Genomic DNA, 27,905 nt, shown 5'->3' on the forward strand with positions numbered 1-27,905 from the left:
GATCCCGGCAGAGCCACTCAAGGTTTATAAAAAGAATGAAGATAAAGACTCAACTAACAAAAATAATAATGACAACAAGCTCAAATATCAAAATAAAACATGCTGCCAACAAACAATAAGCAGCAACGAAGACGATAATGATGTTTTTCCCCCAACGGACGAAACAGAAGAAGCATGCCATAACCTAACAAAAATACTCAATTATACTTATAACAACAATAATGGATAAAAACTCCAAAGCAAAAAATAATAACAACAGTACAGAAGAAGAAATCAAAATTCTACAGTGGAATATCAGAGGAATACAAAGCAATTTCCCAGAACTACAGATATTAATAGCCGAACAACAACCACAAATAATATGCTTACAAGAAACAAAACTAAACGCAAATAAACAAATAGATATCAAACAATATGTAAACTACTCAAAAACAGCAAAACCATCTCAAACAAATTCAGCTGGTGGAATAACAACATATATTAATAATACAATAACGCAATCAGAAATTAAAATTAATCAAAAATTTAAACATAATAGTAACAAAAATAACAACCAACAAAACCATAACCATTTGTAATATGTATCTGCCACCTAACACATTGACAAGAACAGAAGAGATTCTAAAAGATCCTCAATGATCTTCCCAAACCTCTGATTCTCATTGGAGATTTCAATGGTCACAGTCATTTGTGGGGGAACAAACGTACAAACTTACAGGGCAAGTGCATTGAAGAAATAGTAACACGAGGGGATATCCAATTAATAAAGCCTACTGGCCCCACATATTTTCATGAACAAATTCTTTCTCTACAATAGACCTTACAATGGCTTCATCATCAATAAAGGATGATATTAGTTGGTCCGTTCTCAGTGATCAGCACGGTAGCGATCATTTCCCAATTATCGTCAAAATTAAAAGAGCTCAGATTAGATCAGACAGAGGAACACAACTAAATTTAAAAAAAAAAACGGACTGGAAGGCTTTTTATCAAATCAGACATTTCAAGTACAAGTGAATAATGTTCTGTCAGAAGTCATGCATTTGGAGATGGGCATACCCCAAGGAAGCATCCTATCTCCAATCCTTTTTTGCCTAAAAATCAACACAATCAACCACATACTTCCAAAAAGTATATTGACATGTTTATACATGGACGACCTGGCAATAACCATCAAAGACAAACAAATAAACAATATGGAAAAAAAACAAGTAAAATATTGGAAGACATTGATAAGTGGTCAACAACAAATGGGATAAATTTCTCAAAAACCAAAACATATGGTCTGATTTTTTCCAGAAAAAGAAGAAAAGAATACCCAAGAATAGTATTCCAAAATAATGAAATAAAATTTAAAGAATATAAATTTCTGGGAGTTACGTTCGATAATAGATTAAACTTCATCTCTCACATCACCAAAATTAAAATCAAATGTCAAAAAGCCCTAAATTTAATTAAAACAATATCACACTATAATTGGGGTGCAGATCAAAACAACCTTCTAATAATTTATAAAGCTACGATAAAGCCATTTTAGATTATGGTTGCCAGACATATGGAGCAACAAGAAACTCCTATATTAAAACCATAGAGCCTATTATTAACGAAGCATTAAGAAGATGTTTTGGGGCCTTTCGCACATCGCCAGCAGAAAGTATGCATGTCCTGGCGGGAGAAGCGCCAAGACATCTAAGACAATTAAAATTGACACTAAATTATCTCTTGAAGATCAAAACCCAAATCAATAAACAGGCCTACAAACATATCATGTTAACATCAAATAACTCGACTAGAAAACCAACAAAAGCAATCCCTACAATAAATAAAAGAGTTGAAAAGCATCTAGAAAAAATAGGGGAAATAAAAATAATGCGGGAAATAGAGGCAGAAGTAGAGGCAGAAAACACCTGAAATAGATCTCTCAATAAACGAAATCGACAAAAACCCAAATTTACGCAAAATCATATACCATGAAATAATAGACAAAAGCCCCAAAAGCATAGCAATATATACAGATGGATCAAAAATGGGAAATTCTACATCATCAGCATTTGTCATCCCCACCACAAAGGAAACATTATTCCTACATCTACCAACCTATGCTTCAATATTTACAGAGGAGTTAACAGCAATAAAAATGGCCCTCAATCATACCATAAATGAGACCATCAAAGAATACATGATTTTTGCTGACTCGCTATCCAGTTTGATGGTAATAGAAAATCATAAAGCCAACAACCCACTAATAACACAAATTCAAAACTCTATAAATACACATATGACAATAAATAACAACAAGATAAAATTTGTGTGGATACCGAGCCACATAGGAATAGAAGGGAACGAAAAGGCCGATAAAGCTGCAAATCTGGCTCATCGCCTCCCTGTCTCAAACATACCAATACCATACTCTGATATCAAGGTGATAATCAACCAATACATGGCATCGATGTGGCAACAAGAATGGAGTAAAAGCAAAAGCTTTCAAAGGAAATCAACGCCAAAAATTGAACCTATGGGATCAAAGATAATAACTGTTGAAAGGCGATTCCAGACAGCGATAAATAGAATCAATGACACACACATGGATCCTTGAAAAAAGGACTCCTCCAAGGTGCGAAATATGTGGAACACAGCTCACAATTTTCCATATAATCATAGTGCAAAAAATACAACCAACCCAGATCAGAATTCAATATCTCAGCAAATATGCAGGAAATTTTTTTAAACCGGGAGAATAAAAATAATTTAATAGGATATATTACAAAAATTGAACAAATTAACAAAATTTAAATTTAACAATATTAAACCGAAAGAATGAATGAGGGAAAGAATGAAGAAATGAAATAAAAGAAGATACAGGCGTGAAGATAGCCAGAATGTGCTGAAACGCCGTTAAAAAAGCATCTCAACAACAACAACAACAAATTATAATGGTTGTTATTATAATGCTAGACTTTTACATTGTAATGCACTAAATATTCAAGTAATGCATGCCCTGAAGCCCTGAACTGAAATTCCAATTAAATGACAAAATGGCAAAGAAAAATGACAAAAAACATTAATAACGAAATCATATAATTAATACTGAGACTTAATAAATTTCCTTTTTCTTTTTTGAAACTTTTTTAAAAATCGTGTTTTTTGGAAAATACATACGAATGGCAATATGTAATCGTCTTTAATACAGAAATAAATGTTATTAATGTTAATAAACAGTGATGCCTAATAAACGTTACCATTACCTTAGTATAAACATAGAAAGAGAAACAGTGAAAACTTGTTAAATTTAACTGCGTCTCGTTGATATATTTTGATAAATTTTTAATAGTTTATAGCAGAGTCGGTCGGAGATTTTTAATGGAGTCAGGTCGGTGTTTTTGAGGGGCTGGAGCCTGGAGTCGGAAGATGTTATTGATTTTAAAAAATATCATTTTTGAAAAATTTTTTAAGATCGTGTTAATTGGAAAATAAATATGTAAAGCAATATGCAATCATCTTTTATACTGAAATAAATGCTAATTATGTCAATAAAAGCCTAATTTATTTTAGTATTTTTAAAACATAAAAATAAAGTAGTTTTACTAAAAAAACATTTACGTTGACTGATTAAGCGTTTTTTAAAATATTTCCTTTCTATTCATCAATTCCATTCCAAAATTTTTTACCCAAATCCAATCCATGGATATATATATCCATGCCCAAATCCTGAATCCAAGAACACATTAATATATTATTTATAATTTAGTTCTTTGTTTTAAATGGCCATGAGTAACTCGCCATTTTGTGCAAATATATAATGTTTTAATATAATAGCCAATGTTCATAAAAATAAAATAAATCTAAAGCAAAAATAATTTATAAGCAAATTTATTTTAAAAAATACTGTTTAGCGTTTAGTGTTTAATAAAGTTTGCGTTAGCGGGCCATTCAGCATTTTTTTCCCCAACTCCCTACACTCCAGCTTGATTGTGAGCCTGAGATTAGAGACTAGACTGGTCAAAGCAAAGAAAGAGCTCAAGGACAAACAAAGGAAGACAAAAATACTAGAATTCAAATTGGTTTTGGTTCGTTTTTTTCTAATAAATTTATATATGATATAAAAATAAATAATTGAATTAATAAATTAAATTGATTTTAGTTCTTTTCTCCTTTTTTAAATTTTACTTTTAAGTTTTACAGTTTACTTGCACATGTTACACCTTGCATAATTTTATAGTCTTGGATGTAGTGTGATTAATTAGTATTTGACATAAGTTTACATTCCGAACTACAACGTCTGTTTACATTCACTATCTCTAATAGAGAGTAAAATAAGCTCCTCCTACTGAAATTCGAAAAGTGCACTGAGATTAAAATAGATGCATGTGCTTTTGCCTTTTATATGTTTTTATTATAATATTATTATTATATATTTTATTTTATTATAATTTATACGTATATTACACGTTATCTGTATGTATAATTTATTAAAATAATGTGTATAATGTATATGTGTGTAAAGTTGATGTGTGTATATGTGTCAGGGTTAGGGGCAGGGTTAAGTTAGGTTGTCGTGAAAAAATAATATTGAAAATTAATTGAAAATAGAAGAAATGATAAAATGAAGTATAATAAAATTGTTCGTTCTATATGTTTCGTGTTGTTACGATGATGGAGATGTCGCGTTGGAGGCAGATGATATTACTCGACGATGTCGGCATACCTTTCAATGTAACCTTATTAAAACAACCACAAGAACAACCACGAGAACTATTTCAATAAATTGATTTTAATAAATTTTAATATATATATATTGTTATTTTAATCAATATATTACTATGTTAACATATTTAAATACGATATAAACGTTTTTAAAATTCTTCTATTTTTATCTCAATCAACTTTCTGCATATTAGTGGGAGGCACTTTTGTAACTCTCTATTAGAGATAGTGATGTAAACAACCATAAATGTAAACAAATTTTAACAACTGTAGTTAGGAATGTAAACTTATGCCCCAAATTTATTATTGTAGCATTTAAAGTAGTTATGAGAAAACAAATTTTAAATGAATTATTTATAAAAACTTTTAACTTTTATGTTAAGAATGGTGCTCAATGCTAAGTGAGCATAGAGCGTTATATTCTCGCACAAGGCGTGAAAAAACTATTGAATAATTGAACACAACACAATTTTTTCTTCTTGTTTTTATAACAGCTGTAAATTAAGAAAATAATAATTATGAATAATTTATATTTATAATAAATTTTATTTATAATAATGAAATAATGATATACGAATATAAAATGCAACAATCATAATTATATTACATGCACGTATGCTCAAACACACAATTATGTGCTTTCATCAGGTAAAGAACTTGGCAGTTATGAACATTTTGATAAAAATCACAGCCAATATAATATAACGCCTTTTCGTGACCACATGGTGCATACAGAAAAAAAAATCAAAAACATTTTTTCTTATGCTCTAATTTCAAAAATATTTTTACAGAATGGTTAATTATCACATTTCTTTAAAATTGTCCTTATTGCTCATGTCAATCAATCTTCGTTTTGCGTCCAGAGACCCGGTTTCCCGAGGTAGGACGTTGTTTTCTTTGCCATCAACTTTTTGGCAGCTTCAGCTGTTCCAGTACAATCCAGAACATCCTTTTAGATATTGAAACAATGTGACTTTCTCTACCTTAATAGGCTTCAAAAACAGTGCTTTTTCAAATTTGTTGTTGTGGATTGATGCGAGCAGGACAAACAAAATTGGACACTTTAGATAAAGTACCAATTATTTTTGAACAACGTTTGTGACACCACTGGTTACACTGCTGACACTTGATTGAATTGTTACCTACACCAGCTTTACAAACTGAAAAGGGCCATCGTTCAGTAGCTGTGGATTGGATGGGTTCACCAGTGTTCATTGCTTTGGTTTTGCTGATGTGTACTTTGAATCCATGATCAGTGAGTCTGGTGTTCCAATCTTCAAATATCTGTGCTGCATTCTGCTCAGATGTGGCTGTTAAAACGATATAATCAGCATATACTAGATTCCAAATGTCACCAGTGCGTATCGGTTTTGTGATTTCTTCCATCACAGTTATAAATAACAGTGGACTGAGAATCGAGCCTTGTTGAACTCCAACGCCGATGTCAAATGCATCTGTGTTTCCAACCGTTGTGTTGACAAGAGTCTTAGTATTCGTATACATTTCCATCACATGTCAAACAAGATATTCTGGAATAAGTTGTCGACGTAGACTCCACCTGATTGCTTCACGGGGAACTCGATCAAATGCTTTTTCAAGGTCTACAAAAATGTGTGATAGTTGTTGATGCTTTGCGAGGTACTTCTCTTGCAGTTGCCGAAGAATGTGAATTGCATCAATTGTTGATTTCCCCGCTGGAAAACCAAATTGATAATTTCCGATTGTGATGCACGACGTTAATCTTCTCTCAATGATTTTCTCAACAATTTTCAGTTAGTGTTCTAACAGACGTATACCCCGATATGATAAACAGTTCAATGGATCACCTTTGCCTTTGTATAGCGGGACTGTCATGCTATAGTTTTATTCAGTCGGCATTGAGCAATTTCTCCAGATTTCACGGCAAAGTTGTAGTAACGTTTGGATACCTGCAGTACCAGATGCTTTGATAATGTCATTTGTGAGTCCAGAGGGCCCCGCTGCCTTTCCATCCTTCATAGCTTTCAGAGCTTCTGTAAGCTCCTCTACAGTGATGTCTGCAATCGTACCTTCGATGGGTGGAGCGTCTAAGTTAACATTGATGGGATTTGTTTCGTTTAACAGACGATTGAAGTATTCTCTCCACTGTAGCTTGATCTCATCTTGTTCAAGAACCATCTCGTTTTTGTCATTTTTAATACATGAGGCACCAACAATATCTTTTTTTGTACACTTTGCTTGTTTTGTTATACGATACAGAGATTTCATTTGTTCATCTTTGCTTTTAGTGAGCCACTCTCTGCACTGATCTGTCCGAGCCAGTGCAACTTGACGTCTTGCATAGTTGTTCTTCTCACGGAAAATTTTATTGTCATCAACAGACTTTGATTTTTGCCATTGCTTGTATGCAACTTTCTTTTCAGCTATTGCATTTTGTACACTGTCATTCCACCACCAAGTGTCACGTTCATGCTGACGTTTTGTACCAGTTTTCCCACAAACTGTAGTTGCAGCGTTTTTTATTGCTCATGTATTACTAAGTTTTTAAAACTTTTTAAAATACACCAACGTCGTGGCAAATAGTACTAATAAATGTGACTCACAACAACAAAGAAAAATTATTTTTATAATAATAGACATTTCTTTTATCACTCATAACAACCAAAAATTATATAGATGCCCGCTTTTTCGAAAAATAAACAATAACGACGACGAAAACGCGTAAAATGCGTTAAAGTTAAGCACGCACACTTTCGATTTTTTAACGTTGTGCGACCTACTAACCTAAAGAAATTTCCATTTCATTATGTTACATTTATTACTAGAGGCTTACAGATGTTTATGGTCCCTAAGACATTCGGTCTCTAGATTTTTGGATTCCTAGATTTTTTAGACAGTTATTTGGATGATTTGATTGGCTCTAAAGATAATTGGCCCTAAATTTATTTGGATGATTGGTCTTTCAAAGCTGTTTTATATTTAAATTGGATGATTGATCCAAAGACGGTTCCTAAATTTATGTCAACGATTGGTCCCAAGTTAATTTTGTTGTAATACAATATCATTTTGAAGCATGTCATTTTCAAAGTTTATTTGCATTTTTGTTAATTTGATTTTGCCAGTCCTCCACATTGTTATTTGTCCTGTATTTCCTCCTGAATACAGACCATGATTTTGGTGTAAACAGAGGATTATCTATCAATTATGTTTTAATATAACTGTAAAATTGGTCCATAAGTTTTTTTTTCAGGACTTGAAAGCTACCTATAGAGTCTGAAAATCCATTCTTTTCGCAAAATTGATATTGTCAATAAAAGTTTACACTTTTTGTAGATTTCTATCATTATAAATTTTTTACACACCCATTTCCCGTTTTTGATAATAATAAAATATATACTCTTCACAAATTATAATTTTAATTCAAGTGATTAATGGAACTTACAGGATGGCTGATACTAAGCGACAATCAAATTAGGAAAAGTTGTAAATAATAAAAATTATCCACATCCAAGAAAATAATTTAATATTGACATTGCAGCATGTGACATAATAACAATGTTAAATTTGATTTTTAAAAATCACTTTTGTTTTTCTGAAAACCGCTTGGGTCCAATGAAACAGACATCCATGCGTTTCATCTTTATTTGACATGTTCATGCATGCATGAACATATCAAATTAAGATTGAAAAACTGTTGGAAATTAATTTTAACCTTGCACTATCACAATTGAATTGCACTATCTTATTATTAATTTTTATTAATTTACACTATTATTTCATATCTGTACAATGTAATATACATACAGTGTGCATTGTTTTCACATAGCACAATGTAAATTAGTGGTTTGAATTCCTTTTCTCAAATAATTTTTTGATGCAACTGAACATTTTTAAAGTCAGCTAATTATATTTTTGTATGAGAGTACAACCCAAAAGTAATATTCGCTTACACACTTTACTCACTCTCACCATTATATAGCCTTTTATTTAAATGTTATGTTGCTCTTTGCTTTTGTAAGAAAGATCAAACTGCCATTACAATGCTACAAAGTCATGCTAATTTACTCACTAACAGATTACTTGACAGCTTGTTGGCCAAAACTAAAGTCAATGAGCGTAATAAAAAAATGTCACTTTCTGGGTTAAACAGTAAATTGGATAAGAATAAGACAAAGTTTAAAACAATTGAAATCAATAAAGTGTACAAAGGAGCAAGTGTTGAAGCTCAGAGGACCGCTGGTAATTATTAAGTTTTTTTATGTCTATTTTTTGGTTTAAATCATTGATCATTAACCAGGGTCGAATCGCAATCATGGCTTGCAAGTTTTGGGTAAAATTAATTCAACTCGACGTATGCCTCCACCAGTTAATTTACCTAGTTTAAAAAGTGAACATGGGTTTTCTGAATCTTCTGCAGCTTTTATTTCTGGATCTGGAGGTAAATTTAGATGGTTTATTTCAATAGAAATTTGGGAAAAACTTATTTATTCACTTTAAAGGCTGGAAAGGTGGGAAAGATGATGAAAAATCAATAAGTGGATCGTTGGTACCTGCATCATCGTTAGCTGTTGGATCTCAGCATCAATATATATCAACAATTTCAACACAACAAAGAAGTACAGATAGATCATTAAATAATCAATTGTGGAGTAGTGTTACATCTGGTCATCAGGGTTAATGATACTAAACGTTTTATTAATGGCCATGATTCTACAAAAAAAAAATAGTAGTATTATATTTTTATAATAAATTTTTTTGTTAGGTGATTTTCAACCGCTGAACAGAAAACTACTTCAAGAAGATTTTCCAGAACTAGCAGCTGTCACTCTAGAGGACAGCAAAGTACAACAGTCACCTCAGAAAAAAATTGAGGATAGTCTGAAATATTTTGTTGTCTCATTATCAGTTTTACCTTCTACTGCTCCAGTTTCTGTTGCAGTTGCTACTACTGCTGCAACTTCATTTGTATCAGCAGCTTCTGATTTGAGCCTCAGGCCACAAAGTATGAATAAAATTTTGTAAATTTTAGCTTGAGAATTTTTCATAAAAATTTTGTTGATTTGACCACCCCTGTAGATATGATGAGCTGGAGAGAAGGAGGAGGTCGAAAGCAATCATCGTCAGACAACATGAACACTGAGGAGTTAGAAAACACTGACAAGGATTCCTTACAAAGGCAAACATCTAATCTTAGCAATCAAGATAATGAGGAAGGTAATTATAAATCAAATTGTTATAAGTTTTTAATTTTGTATCAATATATTTGCATTTAATTTTTCTCAATTAAATTGTAAATCATTTACAATGAACCAGTGAGCAGAGGTGTAGATCAGCGTAAGAGAGGAATGCCACTGCCTGATTACATTGCAGGTCCTAGTTTTTCAGGACCTTATGGCCAACCTCCACGAATGATGATGAGAGGTCCTATTCCACCAAGAATGCCCTCTGGTGGACCTGTTATGTTTGGGCCTCCTCATATAATGCCTCCTCAATATGTTAGACTTTTAAATTCTAATTAAGATTATTTGTTTTATTTTATGTTTTCTTTATTATTATACAGGGTTGCTCACCTAGACCAGGATATGGCCCTCCACCACCATACCCATCAAACTATATGCCTCACAACAGGCCACCTCATGCAATGGCACACTATCCTAAGCCAGAACATGGGTGAGTTTCATTTGAACAAGCCAACGTGATCATTACCAATATTATATTTTAAATTGAATTCTCCAGATACCATGGTATGCCTCCTCATATGATTCCTCCATCACATATGAGAATGTATCCACCGGTTCCACCATCTGTACAGCATCATCACTCATCATCTTCAGCAACTGTGACATGTGACATAGAAAAGCAGCAGCATCAAAGAGATGCCATAATCAAGGATGACTCTCTGAGAGAATTTGACAAGATTAGTACCAGGGAATATGGATGGGGAAGTAAGACACTGTCAGAGATTGACTACAGCAAAAAGTTGGCTTTAGGTGATGATGAGAATGAAACTGGTGATAATAAAACACTATCAAATGCTGGTATCAATGATAATAACAATGAAGATTGTGATAATGCTACTGCTGCAAATAAGAGGACAAGTATAATTTGCATTACAAGGAAGAATAGTGATGATAATGATGAATGGAATAATGAATGCAGAAAAAGAAATGGTGACTGGAATTCTTTTGAAAAAATCAAAGAAACTAGCAAAATTGAAAAGAGGTTTATTTTTATTCTTTTAATTGCATTCAAATGAGAAATTTGATTGTACTGTTTATTATTTTTTTAATGGAATAAATTATGTAAAGCAAGCCAACATACATAAATCACCAGTGACGATAGATTACTTAGTGGCAAAGATGTTAAAAAGGCACCACTATTATTGGAACCGTCATTCAGGGCTCCGTTATTGTCTACACCTCTTAGCAAGCATACAAACACTTTTACAAAGAGTTATGAAGACAGTAATCAGAGCAAGTTAAACTGCTACAATAAGGTTTACCAAGTTAGTGCTGCCGATTTATGTTAATACAAATATATTTGAATTTAATTTTTTTAATCAATGAACTGGTGACTAAATTGAGGAATGATAGATGAACTGTAGTTTATAAGGTTTTTTATTTTGAACCATTTTTAAACCAGAAAGATATATATATATATATATATATATATATATATATATATATATATATATATATTGGGTTTAGACTATCATTGGGTTTAGACTCTCTCTCTCTATATATATATTATATATATATATATATAGAGAGAGAGAGAGAAATATGATTGTGTATCGATGATATGAAGTTGATACATTTATTATTTTAAACAATTTTTAAAGCAGAAAGATTACCTAGATGACTGTAAGGAGATTAAAGATGGCCATTATTTTGATGTAAGTCTTTGTTGTTACTTAACTATATTAATCATTACCACCATCATCCTAATGTATGTAGCATGTAAATAAGTGTTGCTATTGATTTGTAGTTAGCATTAACTAACTATACTTATCAGAAATCCAACAAATCAAAGCAGCAGCATCCACAACAAACTAGCTACAACAATAGAAAGTTTAAAGATGAATGCAGCATGTATGATAACAGTTCAAGGTTAAGTATTGGCAGACATGAAAGTGTAACTTCTTCTAATCAGGTCAATTTATTTAATTATTTGATTTTTCAAATAATTTGAGCAGCTTTCTAATTTTTTTTATTTTAGTTTTAATTAAATTTTATTATAGCTTTATTAAATGTTATATAGGATTACAAACGACAAAATTCTATGGATAAGGACAGCAGCCATTACCAGCACTCGCTTGCACATCATCAACATTACAATCATCATTATCATCCTCATCCTCAAATTGACAGTAATGCAGTTGCAAATAATTTAACACCTTCAACTACGACAACATCATATTCCATGTCATCATGGAGTAAATCAGAAAAGCAAAACAATGGCTCTAGGAAATCAAAGCAACAATCAGATTTTGATGCAGTTCATTATGACAAGTCGCATCATCAGCAGAATTGTCATGATCAATTTCAACCTCCGAATAAAGATCATAGTGGAGAGACCCATAATGATGATCAAGTTGTTTATGATGAGTATGCTAATGATGTTTGTGGAGATAGTTCTAATGGAAAATTTAATTATGATGATGAAAGTTTTCGAGTGAAGCATGTGGATTATAAAACGGTCCCCTATAATAAAAAGAACTGTGAACATCCTAAACAAAGAAATCAACACTCTTATAATTATGAAAATAGCAATGATGACAATGATAGTAATGATTTAGATGAAAGTCAATCCAAAAATAATAGTGACAAAGCAAGTGAACACGTAGTAAAATATAAGTTGAATGATCAATGCTGTAATGATGACAATAACGGTAGAGATGATAATTGTGACGTCAGTTACCTACAAGGAAAGCAGCCTCATTCATACAATAATAAAAAAGATGATTATATTAATTATAAAGAATGTGATTATAACAGGAGCAAGGCATATTTTAGGGAGGATAATGATATATATGGAGGAACATACAACTCTAGCAAAAATGCTGGAAATAAGCAAGAGTTTATTGATGAAGATCTCTGTGATGATAGTGACGATGTCATTAAAAGCTTTGCAGATGGGTTGGTTTTTTTTTCCTCCTTTGTTAAACAATCATCATTGGTTTAGTCTTTATGGTAATGACTGTTAGTATGGTTTTGCAGATGTGAGCTGGTATATGACTTCAGTCTTGCTGATGTTGATAGCTGGACTGAAGTTATGTTAAACAATGCTATGCTAATGCAAAGCTGTGTTATGCAATTTATTATGTTGTTTTTTATATGTTGTTCATTGCGTTCAATTATCTGCAAACATGAAATCTTTGATTATAAGGATTTTAACTTTTATGATTGCCTATTAAATGTCTGAGATTGAAAAGTTCGCCATTGGTTTTGTATATGATCTGAATACCATACTTTAGTCATGAAAGACATCATTTAACATGGCAGAGAAGAAAAGGGAGGAGCTTGGTGTCTTGGGTCCTTCCTTATACAGCTTTTAACGCATCATAAAATAGCCTTGCATCGTTGCTGTTTGCGTATTGCTGAATCTAATCAGTTTTTTGTGGAACTATGTATCCCGTAGTATTTTGACACATCTCTAGCCTTTCTCTAGCAAAAGTAGGCTTTTTTGGCTCTGAGCAGCAGGTGCTTTTCGTTGAGCAATATTTGAATGGATCATTGTTTTTTTTCAAACCAATCTTGATTTCTGCAGGATGAGACTTCTAGATGTTTGAAAACGGTAAACTTTTAGGAAAATGCATCTATTGCTTTTTGCTATTGTCTGTATGGTTGTCTATGAATTTGTCTGACAGCTTTGCCATCCAATCACTGCTGCAACCACTCCAGAAGATTGTGTAGCCTCAGCCGTGTTCTGTGATCTGGTCCTTGTCTGCTAACCTCGTTTCACTAAATGTTATATTTACATTGTGGCACACAAGCCCTCTTAAAACTACTGCAGTTCTCTCAGTTCGATCTAACTTGACATTGTCTAACTGGTTTTTCATGTTCCAAGTACCTAGGTTGAGTTCAGTTTTTTCTGCTTTACATTTTGACCTCTAAGTGGGATCCCCGTCGTCCACGGTGAACTAGCAAGGGTGAGGGTGAAGCAGACTATGTTTGAGACTCTTTTACTGGCCCCTTTCCCCATGGAGGTGAGCAGAGCGATCCTATAAAGAACTGCTCAGTCAAACTCAGCTGTTACTTCAATCCCAGCAAAAAGTGACCCTATGTCCTAGGTCACCAATGTGCAGATTTGACTTAGATCCTAGTGATAGAGAACTGCGCATATCATCAGCCTCATTCTCTCGTTCCAGCTTATCTAAATCCAGTAGCAAGATGATGTAGAGAAAGCTGGCCATGATCGAAATATAATAAATGGCCAACAGTGTTCACTGTCTCACTGCCCTATTTACGTTTTACGGCACTTTGCTGGGCCGCCTAGCTGTTATCATTAAGTCTTTCCCACAAAGCGTAGCCGGATCCAGGCTTTTGTACGTAAAGTAAACAAGCCCTTAATGTTGCCTCTAATAACTACAGGAGTTTCCTCTGGCCACAATGACTTAATAAAATGATCTGGATCTGTAATTCAACACAGTCTTGGCTTTTCGTTTGGCCGGCCGGCATATTCTTTGTCCACAACTACTTTAGTGCTGTGGCTCATCTACCACCACGTGGGCGCGTTGGCTCTTAAACTAGATTAAACCTAGGCCAGGATCTGAAAGGCCTGAAACGAAATTGAAGTACAACTTAATGCTTGTTTCTACCATCCTATAATGTCTTGTGCCCACGTAACCTCAGTTTTTTCACTTCTCTTGTAGTCCTGCCAAAAGTACTCAAAATGTTATCTTCAGCATAATTTTATATATATTATATATATATATATATATATTTTTGGTAACAGACTATTGTTAACGCAACATTTCAAAAATTCAACACTACTTTCAACATTGTTCAACTTTTTCATATTTCTTTTTAATTTATTAATTTCCGAGAAATTAGACATTTTATTGTTTTTTAAAAAATTTGTATTAAATAAATTTGCAAATAGCTATAGTTATAAAAAACTCATCTTCAGTGCATTATATATAAGGTATGTAAGATATTTGATATAAAGGAACAAGTAATTATTAATTTATATAAATTATTTAATTAAAACAGAAAACCAATAAAGTAAATTTAATAACTATAAACAATATAAAACGCGATTTTTAAAATTTTTTAAAATTTTTAACGGCAAGATTGTTTATATTATGGTTGTTAAGGTAAATGTCAACGCTCAGCCGAGAAGCGCGAATTAATTTATTTAATTAACTACATATTATTAATATTATTTTGACAATATTTAAAAACATTATTATTATTATTATTGTTAACGTTATTATTATTATTATCATCGCTGTGGTTCTTCTTGCTTCTTGTGATGATGTTCCATTTGCAAGTGATATTTGCGCTGTGGGTTGTGGCGTTGGTATCTACATTGTTGGCACCGTTGTTGTTGTTATTGTTCATGCTGTTGTTGTTGATGTTGTTGTTGGTGTTGTTGATGTTGTTGTTAGGGTTGTCACTATTGATGATGTTCCAATTGCAACTGATATTTGCGCTGTGGGTTGTAGCATTGGTATCTACAGTGTTGGCATCGATAGCATCATATTCTTCTTTGTCACTATTTATGATGCTAGTTTTTATTACTTCTTTGTTTTCGTTGTTGGTTAAGCGCCGGGTTGGAAGTGAGGTTGTCATTTTTTGTTGTATATTTATTTTTGGTTTATTGATGTCAATTAGGACTGCTTCTGCAATTTTAAGATGCGTGTAGTTGCTGTTCTGGTATATTACTTTGGTGTTGCTGTCGAGGATTTAACGGCTAATTGTGATTGAGTGTGTTGATCCATTATCGATTATCGTTGTTGTTGTTATTGCCCTGCATCAGACATCATTGGAGGGATCCAGACGAGGCCGTAGCCAGTTAGCCACGACCACCGGGTTACGCCAGAGATCTATTATCGTGAAATGAGTTGGGTTCTTTGGGCAGCTGAACAGATGGAGAACATCATCAGGAAGTAACTGGCATATTGGACAGATGTTGCTGACCCCACTGTCTATTTTCGATCTGTAGCTGTTGAGGGAGATGCAGTGACCAGAGCGGAGCTGGGCCAGTTTTCTTCTCAACGCTCTGGGTAAACTCTCCTCTGCCTTGTCGATTATGGTTTACCAGTGCAGTTGTTTTTCATCACAATAGATGACGTTTTTTGGTTGAAGTAGTATATTCGTAGTTTAATACTATCGTTTTCGTTACGTCATTTTTTATGATTCTTCGTTTTGGTTTTGAACTAAAGAAACTTGAAAATGATTTACGATCAACCATTAAAAATATCGAATTGTTAAATTGAAAGTTAACTTATGCCGAACATGCTGTGATTTTCATCAATTATATATATATATATATATATATAATTTTTGACTTAGTAATTAATCATTTATTATTTTTATGAATATATTATTTTATCAAATTAATTTTTAAAGATCCCATGGTTCTGATGACTCACATAAAGTGGTTTTAAACAAAAAACTAACAGCAACTACGTCTACACCACTTACAACAACTTCAACCACCTCATATGCAAAAAGCTCTTCATCCCATTATCAGCTTTCATCTACAACAGCTGTATCGTTGATTGCGAAAACAAGTACTTATAATACTATTACAAGAGATAAAGTATCATCCAGTAATTATTCTATTACTGCTAGCATTAACAGTACTACAACTTCATCATCATTATGTTAGTTTAGATTTTTTGAATGCTATTACTATTTTTTCATTGTAATATGTTTTTGGTTATTTATGGTTTTGTATCATGTTCCTATTTTTTTTTTCGAGATTTCTTTTTTATCCAACTAATTAGCTTTTATTCAAATTAATTAGATTCAAGACATGCGTGTCCCCCACCTATTACCTTGAAGCAGTCAAAACAAGATGCACCAACTCAAAGTAATTACACACCTCTTAAAAAGATGACCAAATCGTGTAGCAACAACATCCCATCATTTTCAAATACTACAACCACCAATACAATGAGTACTACCAGCAACGCGACTTCTATTTCTTCATCTGCTGAAGCTGGAATTGATCCTAATGATCGTTATTTGTTACCTCTACAGTCGTCTGGTTTTTATACAACAAAAACAGATGGAAACAAGATTAATTGGGCAGACACTATTGATGAGGAAGAAAATAAACAGCTAAAACAAAGTCAGCATCATTATTCATTACACCACACTAGAGATTCTGATACAAAAGACTTCTGGTCTAACAAGACTGATGGTAGCAAGGATGAATTTATTAATTTTGAAAATGTTAATGATGTTGTTGATGACGAATATGAAGATGATTACAACTTAAATTATGCCAATTACAATAACAGATATTTGAATAACAATGATAATAAAATAAATATATTGAATTTGACTGTCAGTAACAATTTTAAACAGCACAGTGAAAACAACAATGATAATAAAGTTGTCAATAAAACAGATAGTAATGATTACAAAAAACCAGCTTTGCTACATGATTCTAATCGTTGTTCATCATCTTCACTAATTCAACCTTTGAGAAATGATCATGCCAGTAATGTAAACAACAGTCGTCATGCTGATAAATACAAACAAATTTCTTCAAATCAAGCAACAGATGATGGAAAAGTTGCAACTAACAAATTGTCATCCTCTGAAAAGAACTATTTTTTGGAAATTGGTTCAGATCATGCAAGACAAAGTAATTTTCAGGTGCTTACTGCTGTTAACAATCGTGGCAGCAAGTGTGAAGATTATGCAGATCATAAAATTGAAAATAAAAACTCAAATGACCAGTTCAGATCATCATCACTCCAATCATCATTTGATAATGGTAAAAAGTTAGAACAAATTAAAAGTGCAACATTGTCAGCGTCAACCAAATCTATGAAGAAAAATGATAGAGAAAGTTTTCAACACGAGTCAGTCATTTCCAGCAGTCAAAATAGTCAGAATAATAGTGGTAATGTTGGTTATCAGACAAATACCACTACTTCAACAGCTGCCAACACAAAGGTGTTCAATAAATCAAGCTCTTGTAGCAGTGGAAATGTTAACAGTAGCTCCATCAAACTAATTAATGATGCCTCTAACAATGGAGGTAAAAATATGGCTTCAGTGAACCATTCTAAAAAAGCATGGGGAGTTGACATGAACACTGAAAAGGACTATACAGTGAAATGTAGTGCTGAAAAAAAAACTAGCGATAACGATATTGATATTAGAAATACTGCTGTTAATTTTGTAAACTCCCAATTAGCGAATCCTAAAAATAGTAAAAAAATAGAAATTAAATTAGCTGAAACTGCTGACAGTGACAAAAATTTGAAAGACCATCAAAATGTTTCTAAACTAAAACAACCTCCAGTTGCTAATGCTTGGCATAACAGACAAAAAGAAATGAAGCTTGCCTCAAATGACCAAACGGCTGCATTGAAACATCAACAAAATCAGCAACCCTTGCTAAACAAATGGAAAGATGAAGATTCAGTTGATTTTTTGTTCGAGGGGGCAGTCATTACAAATTCAAATCTTTATAGCCAGTCGTCAGACAAATTCAAATCAACCAGATCATCTCATGAGAAGCACCTGTCAACAACTACATCAGTAGGATTAACAACAAACAATATAGCAACAACAAGCAAACCTCCTGCTCTCATGGATCTCCACATTGCAAGGCCTCCCACATCACTCTTGAAAGAAAGCCTCCTACTTTCTCCTGAAGATTTTATTAATGATGATGATGAGGACAGCAATGAAGTAAATGGTGTGTGGAAGGATGGAGGTGAAAGCTTTAGAATGGCAACAAAACTTTTTCTGTTAGGCCAAAAATCAAACCAGAGGCCAAATTCTATCGAAAACTTTAAAAGATCATGTTATGATTATGATGAGAATGATTATGGAGCTAGGAAAAGCAAAGGAGGAAACCATGGAGGGAGTGGTCGTTTTGGCGACTCAACAAGAAGTGGATGGAATGATAGCATTCCGGGAAAGAGAGGCAGAGGAATTGCAAGGGGATCCAAGGGTCGTAGTTATGATGATTTGGTAAAACTGATCAGTTCAAATGATGGAGAAGGGGCTGAAAGAAAGTCTCTCTCAAAAAAGTTTGATCTTAAATAAAATTTAATTGTTCAGTATGATTAATTGAGTTTTACTGATATATACATAATAAATTCTACCGATTTATTAGTGTTTATCAACTTATATTCGAATTTATCAATTTGTCTTAGTAAATTTTTATCAACAAAACTAAGTCTGTTCAAAATGCTCATAGACATTTTGTATAAATGAACAAGCACCGCATAATAAGGGTATGATAGTCTTTGAGTTTTAGACAAGCAGTGTTTGAAACATGCCATCGCGTAATAGCAGCGCGAGACACGGCACTTCAATAAAGTTGAAGGATGGTGATGATATTGTGATATGCGGGATGCGAAAAGAGTGACTGTGGACTTGGAGGTGGAAATCTCCAAGTTTCTGTTGTTGAAGAAGTCATAGAGCTTCGGCAGGTAACAATTGAGACGGAGGGTCAGACTATCTGCATCCGGACCAGTGTTGTAGACTGTGAAGTCGTTTGCATAGAAAATAACTTTGTTGTTTTGAGGCGGGGTTGGAATCTTTGAGATGTAGAAGTTAAACAGAGTTGGTGACAATACAGATCTTTGAGGTACTCCTGAACGGATGGTACGTTGTTTAACGGATGGTACGTTGTTTTGAGGATTGTCGACGGAACTCTGTCGAGGTGGATCATCCGTGCAGGTAGTTTTAAAGCCAGCGGACAATTGACCGTGAAAGCGGTGACAGTAGGAGGTGGCTCATGATCCCCAGTACCACTGGGGGTCATGTGCCAGTACAAATTGAAGCTGAGAAGTCAGTTGGGCAAACCGGTTAATGGAGAATTTAGATGTTGACAATGTTGATATCTGTGCCGCCCGCGTTTATTGTGACTGGGGATCATGTGCTAGTACAAATTGAAGCTGAGAAGTCAGTTGGGCAAACCGGTTAATGGAGAATTTAGATGTTGACAATGTTGATATCTGTGCCGCCCGCGTTTATTGTGATGGCCTAACTCTCAATTGCGGGAGTATCAGGTAGTGACATTATGCTGAAGGGAATGCTGTTGTGGATGAGTGTAGTAAGACCACCCCTTCGACCATTTCCTCGGTCCTTGCGGTAAATCGCGTAATCTATTAAGACTGGCATTTTGGAAACTTTTGACAGCTTAGATTCTTGGAGGGTTGCGATGTGAATGTTGTGGTCTATTAAATATTGTTGAATTTTGTCATGTTTGTTTTTGCTGCCGTTATGGTTAAGTTGGAGAAAATTTAATCGTCCAGCATTTGTTGGTTGAGTTGTGGATGGTTTGTCACGGGGATAGTTGTTGTTTGATGATGTTGATGTTGGTGTTGGCCGTCGTGTGGCATCAATCGGCGCCGTCGATTTGTCCGATTTTGTAGACGGGGGAGGACAGTTGTTACAATAGTAATAACCGTTGATGTTGGTTGTGTAGTTGTTGAGGTGATGCCAGTTGTAGCATGTTCTGCAACGGCCTGAATATTGGGCAAATCCAGATCTTTGGGGGACCTGGATTTGGTTCAATTCCGGCGAAGGCAACGAAGCAGGATGGCCGGAATGGCCCGCTCCGTCGACAAAAACCCTGTGGACATCCAGGTGTGGAGGGTTTGTTGCAACTGTTTGTTGGATCGACTGATTTGACGGTCCAGTCGGCTCCACCGCGAGTTGCTCCAGAGATCCTCTGTTTTTTGTTTTTTAGTAATTTTTGTTAACGTCAGCAATGACTTAGATTGATTAGTATTAGATGATCAAATCACATCGGCATAGGTTTTTTGGGTATGATTTGATTCAGAGGTATTAGCATATAATGAAAACAGAAAAATTTTAGTCATTATGGTTTTCAACATTCTCTTAACTACAAATTGGATGTGTCATATATATTTTGCTGCTAGTGGGAATAACGACAATTAAGTTATTAAAATTTATTTTTTAAAGTTTGGGCAGAGGAGAATCAAAGCAGAACAATTCAGACCGCAGGCATCCTTCATCCAGGCACCACCGACGTAATGAATTGTCCATCTCGAGTGGTGGTGGTCCGCCTAATTTAGGTGCAATTGAATCAGACATAGGAAATGAAGAATGGGAAACTGCTTCAGAAAGTAGTGACGTGTTAAATAACCAAGATGATGAGGGAGGAAAAAACTCAGTTTGTTTCTGTTTTTTCCGATTTTTAAAATTACTTCTATTTGACATTTATTTATTCATTCGTTTTAAAAACTTTTTTCCACAGATAGTAGAACCGTCTTTATTGAAAACATCAACTAACACTAACATCAAAAAAAAAGACAACCAATCTAGCGTTAAACGAAGTAAAGATGATAAATTTGACAGCTATAAAAAATATGATGAAAAAAGTTTTGACATCCGCCAGAAAAGATATCCGGAGCAAAACTCTTCCAATAACGGCTTCATTAAATCTCGATATCCACAGCAATCACAAGCAACTGTAAATAAAAATCACAAAATAAAGACTCAGCAGCATTTATTGAATAATTCCGAAAAATACAGGAGACATTCAGTTGATGATAACAATGAAGACAAATTTTTAAAACCAGATATCAGGTATTTGTCATGGAGATAATTTTTTACCATTTCATATTTGTGAAGCTGCATTTTTTTTATTAAAAATATTTATGATGTGAAATATATATGATAAACAACGTTAATGACAGGAATAATAAGCATGCCACATCGACCAACAATAATGCATGTTCTAATCCAACTTTCTCATCAACTTTGATGACGTCTCCAACAATCACTGCAACATTGACAACAACAATTACAAGTAGTGGCATTAATAGTTTGATGTCTTCTAATGATGCTACAAACAAACAAGCTAACAAACATGAGAAAGAAAAGAAGGATCCTATGGCTGGGATAGATGTTAACAATTATGCAAGTCTGTAATGTGTTGTATGTTAGGACAATTATGAAAGTCTGTAATGTTTTAAATGCTAGAATAATTAGCCAAATTTTGTAGGCGATTGTTTATTTGATTGAACAATCATTTGCTGTGTAGTCTGTCGTGTATTGTTTACTATAACCAATCTGTAACACATCAACTTTTTATTACAAAATTTTTAAGTTCTATTTTTTCTGTCAAGATGTCAATACTCTATTAAGAGATGCGATTTTTTGTGTCGTGGCATTTTATACATCATTTAAGAATGTTTAAAGTCGATGTAATATATAATTAAAATTTAATTTAATCCTGAATATTAAAAATATATAAGCATCAATATTTCATGAAATAAAATAACAAAGCGAGAACTCTCTCAGTGATAGAAAAATGAAAATTCTTAAATATTTGATAAATGCTTTTTTGATGATGTTTGCACATGTTTAGAATTATAATACATATTAAATTCATTCAAATATTGGATGCTCTAATTAATGTGTATCATACTCAAAACCTAGTAAAAATGTTTAATTTTCAATTTTATTTTGTTTTTTTTTTTTAAATTTTGTGACATTTTGAAACTTAAATTTATCATTACTCAACGCAAAATGTTGTAAATTTTGAAAAGGTGTTGTTATCATTGACAACCATCCGGAAGTATCCATAGATGACCCATCATTCTTGTTTGAAAAAAATGAAGGCTTTCAAGAGGTCACCTCAAGAAAAGCTCTCAAAAGTAAAATCAAAGCTGCTCAGCAGGAGGAAGCTTTAAAGCAACAACAGTTACAGCAGCAACAATTGAAAGCACAAGCTGCAGCAGCTGTTGCAGCAGCTGCTACTTCAAAGAAAGGGGTAGCAGATAAGGTATGTGTGGTTTCCAGTTTTTTTTTATGTAATGGTGGTTGTTAATTTTCATGATACATTCAATTGTTTTTTCAATAGAACAAAGCATCTGTTGTTAGCACTTTACCATCGTCCATAATTTCATCATCAGTGGCTGTAACTTCAATAGACCGCCAGCAAAGATCATCTGACAAATTGATTGTCAATAAGACTGGTCGACCTAAAGATTCGACTAAAAGGAGTACTACATCTGGTGCCATAACATCTATAAATACTTCTAGATCAATGGGCCTAGGCAGTGCAGATAATGATGAACCTATTGCGGTTTTACCTAAGATTGAAAATTGGACAAATGATATGGCAAAGAGCATACCTATATCGACGCCTGCTCAGACAAGTTCAGTTACATCTGTCACAGTTTCTTCAGTTGCTTCCGTTAATAACATAGCTGCTGGTATCTCTGTAATAGATTCACAAGAACATTATCAACAACAGCAGCAACAGCAACAAAATCAACAACAACAACAGCAGCAGTTAGGAAATGTATTTGTGCCACATAGCAACAACAATTCTGCAACTACTTATGGAATTCCATCTATGGAATCACATCATCTCAATCAACAACTTCACCACCAAATTCACCATCCTCGTCATCTTAACAATGAAACTCAACATACTGGTTTGTTTTTTTCATCATCATCATTTTTATTGTCATGTTCTTTATATTTGCCACATTTCTTGCAGATGACGGAAACAAGTTATATTCTTCAATAAATGCCTTCAAGTTCCAGATGGACAGGGATTGGGATCAACAACAAATAGGATCAAATTCAATCATGACCACATCTGCCGGTTCTTTTTATTTTTTTTCGTTTGAAATTAGAAAATTAATTAGTCATTTGTAGATGAAAATTTGTAACATTTTAATCTCTAACTTGCAGGTGCATCACCATCGACCAATATTTTTTCATCAATCAGCTTACCAGTTTGGCCAGATCAGCAACAACAGCTACAACAACAGCAACAGCTGCAACAACAGCAACAACATTATCGTCAACAAATGCAACAGCAACAAAGTCAACACCATCTTCAACAACAACAGCAAAATCTCATGTCAACTTTGGGTGTAGGTACTAAAGGAAATAGCAGTGAAGGAATGGCTGGAAATAATAATAATGGAGAAAACATGCAATTAGTGCCCTCCTCGGTCTCAATGTCTCCCAAACAGCCAGGAGTTCGACCTGGTAGAGAGATCCAAATTAACGTGAGACTGTTATTTATTTGTTTATTTAATAAATTTATTGAGCTTGATTATTTTTTTTATTCTTTAAAAAGATCAGAATTTGTTACAACTTGCAAGATAATATTGTAAAATGAGATAAATAAATAATGGAGTAAGAAAAATTAAACATTAAAAATAATATAATGTTTTTAAAAACGAAAAAATAAATGAATTGATTTATTGTTACTATATTATTCTCTCTTAGATATTTTTTAAGTTATGAATTAAATGACTAAATAAGTAAATTATAATGTGATCATTTGAAAAAATGAATGTAAAGTTAAACAAATAATTTATGATTATTGAGTGTTAATATGTGCTAGATGTCTTGGGATGAATGTTTTATCCTGATGAGCTGATTGAGTGGTGACTTGAGAGTTATGTTTACGCTGACAAAGGTTGTGTGTTGTAATTTTGGTTGTTTGTAGTAGAGGGTGGATGACGTGGTTAGTATTAGATTCTATTTTTTCAAAGAATATAGATCAAGTGTGTTGAATATTTAAATGACGGTAGGATAGGATGAAGTAACTAAAGGCGAATTAATTTTTTGATGAGAGATTGTAGTTGTTGAAGTGTTTGTTGTATAGCCAAGTCACACCAGAAAGGAGCTTATGTGTGAGATGACTGTGTCTGTGATGTTGAATAATGACATGCCTTTTGTGGTGATTCACATAATTATGTGAGGTGCTATGTTGAGTGTGGAGATGAATGTAATGCCTAGTATTTTTAATTGATTCATGTGAGTGATAAATGGATGTTTAGGAGATAATGCTTTTTTTTCTGTTCTATCATGCATTAAATAAACAATTTTTGTTTTGAACTCAATATATATATTGCGTTAAAACTGACAGAAATTAATTTATTGATGAAAATCACATCATGCTCTGCGGTAGTTAGCTTCCTGTTTAATTTTTCGTTTTTTCTTTTGGCAGATTGCAAATCGTTGTCAAGTTTCTTGAGTTTAAAACCAAAATTTTTATTTGTTTTAAATATGATAGAACAGAAAAGCTTTTTTTGGTATTCCTATACCATCTTTAGTGTTCGAATTGATACGTTATGTATGTGGCCAAATGCTCAGGTATATGCATGTATTTTGTTTCTACATTGTTAATTCTTTAATTGTTTGTTAAATGTGAATACTTAACAATTATTTATTTAATTAGTTATTACAATTTTCAACTTTGTGCAATATGACACTTTTACTTGTCATTATTATCGATGATTCCTCTGTTTGTATTTAAATATGTTAGTGGGAAGGATTACAATATCACGTTGTTGAATATTTATTATCAGATGTCTTTGTGCTATGAGTATTGATTCGGCTAGTTGTAAATTATAATGCTTGTTTGTAATGTAAGATTTCAGCATTTTGGTTAAAGATTTGTCTAGTAATTTTAGTTTTGTCTTTCTCTTTTATGTGATTCTTTATAGCGCCAGTTTGTACGTGCATCATGGGTCTTCTTGATAACTTGGTCGTCGTCATACCAATATATTAAGAATTTTGGTGCCCACACTCACCAATATTACATTTGAACAAATATATTAGAAGGCTAAATGTGTCGTTATTATTTAAAAATATTTTGCACTGACGATGATATATATTATATCGAAAAAGCAGCTTTTTGCAATTATTTATATTAATAAACATGAACAATAATAATTTTAGTTTTTAACTTAATAAATTAAATAATTATAATAAAATTTTAATTAGAAAACTTGAAAAATTAATGTATAAACATAATAATTGTATTAACGCGGTTGATTTTCTTGAAAACTGTATATATATATATAAATATTGATGGTTATTGATATTGAATGGTGGCAAAATAACACAGGTTGACAACACGATTCTGGCACATCTCACACCATCACCACCACAACAACAGCAGCAACAACAACAGCCACAACAACAAACTTCAAAGGTCCTGAATAATCTTCTGACGTCTGATGAAATCAGAACAATTAAGAAACCCGATGCATCACTGTGCAGTCGCCAGCAACAGCCACAAGCAGCTAACAGAAGTTATGAAACAATGGATATCCAATCCACTTTATTTAATTACGGCCATGTAATATTTTCGTTCTCTCTTAGATTTATTCATATATTTATTTAATTTTATAATTTTTATAAAATACCTTTTTTTGTCCTCCGTTGTGGAAAAGATGTTTCAAGTTCTATTTGTGATTATAATAAAATATTTATTTTAGACTGGAGAAGATACAACTAATATGAAAATGGATTTTCCATTTGATGCCAATTTGACATCTAAGCTACCTCCCCAGTCAGAAACATCTAAGAAACTTCTTGATGCCTCTGGCAGTTCTCAATCTTCAACTGTTGTCAGTGGGAACCGCAATCATCCAACTGTTACAAATAACAGTTGTATGACTGAAACGGACCAAGATCTCAATTATAAACTAGCAAGAGTTAAAGATGTTTGGGATAGAGAAAATGACAAAACTTTTGATCAGGGGTTAATTGTTAATTGTTATTATGGTTGCGATGATGTTTATTTGTGGAATTTGATGGTAATGCACTAAATAAATGGCTTGGCAAAATTATGGGGTTTGGCTTTAGAAATTAACGCTATCAATTTTTTTTATCTGAAAAGAAATTTATTATGAAAAGTTTTGTTTAAAATCTTTAAAATTTTGTATATATTAATTTACTTGAAATTTGTTTTTATCAAATATCAAATTTATTTTATTATTTAGTATTTTTATAAACATTCACAACATCAAATTTATTTATTCCTTGCATTATAGTTGGGAATCTGCGTTCAAACCTGGCCACTGCAGTACCAGTGTCAGGCACCTTAAGCAGTATACCATTGTGCTGCCCAAATTTTTTCTGTATTCTGCTTAAAATTTGAATATCCATACTCCAACCTAAATTATTTGGCGTATCATTGATGGTCTGGAACTGAGAAAAATATAAAAATTTTATTTATCGTTATTGATGCATTGGATGTGGATCAACAATGCAAATGATCGTCACCGATGATAAATTGTTTTTAGGTACATTCTATCTAGTTATACCTTGATATACTGTCATTTTATCTGTAGGCCTAATTTTTGACATTGAACTTGCAATCTGGTTCTAGGAATGCAGTTTTGATGATTTTATCAGTTAGACAACGTTGCCTTTTATGTGTGTTAATGTTAATTTAATGTTAATGGTATAATATTATGGATGATGATATGAACTTGGAAACTATTTATTACGATTCAATTGTTTTCCATTAGGATCCCAAATAGTCAAAAAAGAGGATCAGGAATTGATGAACAGTTGAAACAAGTATCGTTATTTTGTTTAATTTGGTTGACATGATAAATATAAATTTGTATTAATGTGAGCAGTGCTTAATTGAATGATTGATAGAATAAATAAATTAATTAATTAATATATTTTACTCTAACATTGTTACATTTTACAATGATGTTTTATTTCAGCAGGTTGCAGTTTCTTACCTAACTGCTGAGAGAATCGCCTCAGTACCTCCAAACCAAATAGAGACCCAATCATCAAATGTGATGACGTCGGTGAACACTAGTCAGCTTCAGCAGCAGCAACAACATCAACAAAGACATCATCAACAACCACAACAGCATATGAATTATAATGAAGCAGTTGAATCTAACTACAAAAATAATGTCACAAATGTCTATTTAAATGATCAGCCGAATGTTTGCAAAGTAATTATTGAAAAACACAAATGAAGATATATATAGAAAAAATTCATTTAATTTGTCTTGCTACATAGTCAGCTCAAAAAATTTTTAATTACAGCTATTTTGACATTTTTGATGTCTGCTGTTTAAAAGTCTTGTTCTCAATTAGATTAATTTAAAAAGTTGGTATATAACCTATATAATGCATTGGTTAGTCGCAAGTTAGCTCAGGAAGTAAAAGTGCTATTTCTCGCACACTGTGATTCGAATACTGTCCATCCAAAAATCATACATTAACTTATCATTTGCCATGTGCATATGATGTTTT

The 27,905-nt window shown here is 33.0% G+C and overlaps 5 protein-coding genes across 5 annotated transcripts; 4 read left to right on the forward strand and 1 right to left on the reverse strand.

Moving 5' to 3' along the window:
• Positions 1-2,137: 2,137 nt before the first annotated feature.
• HELRODRAFT_179514 (hypothetical protein) lies at positions 2,138-2,728 on the forward strand (the record flags this gene model as incomplete). Its single annotated transcript, XM_009028334.1, has 2 exons — positions 2,138-2,422; positions 2,603-2,728. 2 exons carry the CDS (start codon positions 2,138-2,140, stop codon positions 2,726-2,728), a joined length of 411 nt encoding a protein of 136 aa, XP_009026582.1.
• Positions 2,729-8,819: 6,091 nt separating this feature from the next.
• On the forward strand, positions 8,820-9,078 carry HELRODRAFT_147603 (hypothetical protein; the record flags this gene model as incomplete). Its single annotated transcript, XM_009028335.1, has 2 exons — positions 8,820-8,922; positions 8,981-9,078. Coding segments are annotated over 2 exons (201 nt in total), but the record flags the coding sequence as incomplete, so codon positions are not given.
• Positions 9,079-16,748: 7,670 nt separating this feature from the next.
• HELRODRAFT_179516 (hypothetical protein) lies at positions 16,749-18,926 on the forward strand (the record flags this gene model as incomplete). The annotated part of the gene is made up of 1 exon (XM_009028336.1): positions 16,749-18,926. One exon carries the CDS (start codon positions 16,749-16,751, stop codon positions 18,924-18,926), a length of 2,178 nt encoding a protein of 725 aa, XP_009026584.1.
• A 945-nt stretch (positions 18,927-19,871) lies between these two features.
• HELRODRAFT_179517 (hypothetical protein) lies at positions 19,872-20,900 on the reverse strand (the record flags this gene model as incomplete). Its single annotated transcript, XM_009028337.1, has 2 exons — positions 19,872-20,562; positions 20,854-20,900. The coding sequence occupies 2 exons, from the start codon at positions 20,898-20,900 to the stop codon at positions 19,872-19,874; spliced, it is 738 nt and encodes a 245-aa protein (XP_009026585.1).
• Positions 20,901-21,530: 630 nt separating this feature from the next.
• On the forward strand, positions 21,531-26,446 carry HELRODRAFT_179518 (hypothetical protein; the record flags this gene model as incomplete). Its single annotated transcript, XM_009028338.1, has 8 exons — positions 21,531-21,780; positions 22,409-22,644; positions 22,723-23,302; positions 23,368-23,475; positions 23,602-23,675; positions 23,726-23,887; positions 25,792-25,974; positions 26,114-26,446. The coding sequence occupies 8 exons, from the start codon at positions 21,531-21,533 to the stop codon at positions 26,444-26,446; spliced, it is 1,926 nt and encodes a 641-aa protein (XP_009026586.1).
• Between the last annotated feature and the right edge of the window lie 1,459 nt (positions 26,447-27,905).

This window comes from Helobdella robusta, assembly GCF_000326865.2.
Source record: "Helobdella robusta unplaced genomic scaffold HELROscaffold_54, whole genome shotgun sequence".
In the NCBI taxonomy this organism is placed as follows: domain Eukaryota; kingdom Metazoa; phylum Annelida; class Clitellata; order Rhynchobdellida; family Glossiphoniidae; genus Helobdella; species Helobdella robusta.